Raw genomic sequence first — 2,539 nt, forward strand, 5'->3', positions numbered from 1 at the left:
TGTAGATGTAACTTGGTTATTTACTTGCTTTCTGTCTCTCTGGTTTCACTTGGCCCTGGTGAAACAATGATTAAGAACTAGACTGCTAATGAAAATGCTAATGGTTCAATTCTATTTAGGTGTTGCAAAGGATTAAGATTTGGTAAGCGGATCTCATAATGAGCGTAGTAAAGAAAACACTTCAGGATAGTTCTAATCTGTCATATGGGGTCTTGATAGCTAGGAATTGAACTCTATGGCATCTAACAAAAACAAACATCTGCACTTATTCTACAGCTATGAAGAGTGAGCTCAACAGGAATTTCTCAGAGGTGACTGAGTTTATTCTATTGGGATTCAGAACCATTCCAGAACTACAGGTCCTCTTATTTCTAGTGTTCTTGCTAATCTACATACTCATTCTGGTTGGAAACATCAGCATGATAATTGTCATTAAGAAGGACTCCAGACTTCACACCCCTATGTATTTCTTCCTTAGAAACTTGTCCTACTTAGACCTCTGCTATTCCACAGTCATTGCTCCTAAAGCTCTGGCTAACTTCATGTCCAAAGAAAAGAAAATCTCTTACAATTCTTGTGCAGCCCAATTTTTCTTCTTTGCACTCTTTGTTACTACAGAATGCTTTCTTCTGGCTGTAATGGCATTTGATCGCTTCTCAGCCATTTGCTCTCCTCTCCTCTATCCTATACACATGTCCCAGAAGATTTGTATCCGCTTGGTTACTGGATCCTATGTCTGTGGAGTCATTAATTCCATGGTCCAAACAGGTTTCACCTTCAGCTTGCATTTTTGTGAGGAAAACCAACTGGATCACTTTTTCTGTGATGTTTCAGCTCTGATTGAGATCTCCTGTGTTGATACCTTCATGAATGAGATTGTACTGTTTGTTCTCTCTGCTTTTATTGTCATCTCTACCACAGTGGCCATTCTGATATCTTATGCTTATATTCTCTCTACTGTCTTGAAGATTCCTTCAACTCAGGGCAGGAATAAGACCTTCTCCACCTGTGGCTCCCACATAGCAGCGGTGAGTTTATTTTATGGGACTGTTTTCTTCACTTATGCTCAACCTGGAGCCATGTCTTCACCACAGCAAAGCAAAATTGTTGCTGTGTTTTACACACTTGTGATACCAATGCTTAATCCTCTAATATATAGTCTGAGAAACAGAGATGTGAAAGATGCTGTGAAAAGAATATTATGTAAAAAAGTATTCTGTCACTGATGTTGTTATAACCATTAGTGGATTAAATAGGCGTTTTCTAATATTTTTATTTGCCTTTTTTTCCTTGTTATGTCGTATATATGTATGGCACTTTTTCTGTTTTTAAAAGCAATATTCATGAGAATATAGACACATCCTTATTTTATTAACTTAGAATATATGCAACTATATACGGTACCAATTTACAATGTGCTTATGTTTTATTTTTATCATGTAACTATTAATTTAAGCACATAAGTTTTTTGAAGATCTGTTATTTCAAAAATGGATGGCCAAGCCTTCTTGGAGAATCCTTCTTGGAGGTCTGTTTTAGAGAAGATGAAGTCAAATTTCACCTTGGAGGCAAGGATTTTGAAACTTCGTCTCACATGTACACATGGCCAGAAGGGACCAGTCCTTGGAGGAGGACACCATGCTTGGAGTGGTGGAGGGACAGTGTAGGAGAGGAAGACACCAGATGAGAGAGATTGACATGGTAACTGGAACAATAGGATTAGGTGTTATTTGAGCTATTGAATATAGGGTCGCTATGAGTGGGAGGTAACTTGATGGCATGTAACAACAACTTAAGTGATTACTTCATGAAGTAAATGTTACATTGGTTAAACTGTTGCTATTTAGCCTATAAGTTACTGTATATATATACACACACACACACACACACACACACGCGCGCACACACACACACACACACACACACACTAATCTTGGGCTCTGTAAATTTCTATAAAGCAAGCAACAGATTATTTTTCAGAAAAGATAAAAATTCCCATTGTGTAGAGGATTGAAGCGCAACATCAAGAAAACAAAGATTCTCACTGGGGCAATTGGCAGCATCAGTACAGATGGTGAAGAGTTTGAGATAGTTAACAGTGTTAGTGTATTTGGTTCCACACCCAACACTCTTGGTAACAGCAGCCAGGAAATCGGGAGATGCATTGCATTGGGAAAGTCAGCTATGAGGGACCTCTCAAGAATACTGAAGAGCAATGACGTCAGGCTGGAGACTAATGTGCTCCTGATCCAGGGTATAGTCTTTGCAATTACATACTATGCATTGGAGAGTTGGACAGTGAATAGGTATGATAGAAAGATAATTGATGCCTTTGGGTTGTGGTGCTGAAGAAGAGTGTTGAATATACCATGGACTGCTAGGAGAACAAACAGGTTTGTCCTGGAGAGGATGAAGCCAGAATGTTCCTTGGAGTCAAGGATTCTGAAGCTTCGTCTGACATACTTAGGGCATGTTGCAAGGAAGGGCTGGTCCTTGGAGAGGGACATCATGTTTGGGAGAGTGGAAGTACGGCACAGGA

At 39.3% G+C, this 2,539-nt stretch overlaps 1 protein-coding gene across 1 annotated transcript; it reads left to right on the forward strand.

Annotated features, from left to right (window-relative positions):
* The first annotated feature begins 278 nt into the window (after positions 1-278).
* Positions 279-1,226, forward strand: LOC102856279 (olfactory receptor 12-like). The gene has a single exon (XM_006883990.1). It carries the CDS (start codon positions 279-281, stop codon positions 1,224-1,226), a length of 948 nt encoding a protein of 315 aa, XP_006884052.1.
* Positions 1,227-2,539: the final 1,313 nt, after the last annotated feature.

Source organism: Elephantulus edwardii, unplaced genomic scaffold (assembly GCF_000299155.1).
Source record: "Elephantulus edwardii isolate Elephantulus edwardi_28Jun2011 unplaced genomic scaffold, EleEdw1.0 scaffold00030, whole genome shotgun sequence".
NCBI classification, from domain to species: domain Eukaryota; kingdom Metazoa; phylum Chordata; class Mammalia; order Macroscelidea; family Macroscelididae; genus Elephantulus; species Elephantulus edwardii.

Bases quoted from the DNA above. Each gene is read 5' to 3' on its own strand.
- LOC102856279 (XM_006883990.1), top strand. From the start codon at position 279: ATGAAGAGTGAGCTCAACAGGAATTTCTCAGAGGTGACTGAGTTTATT.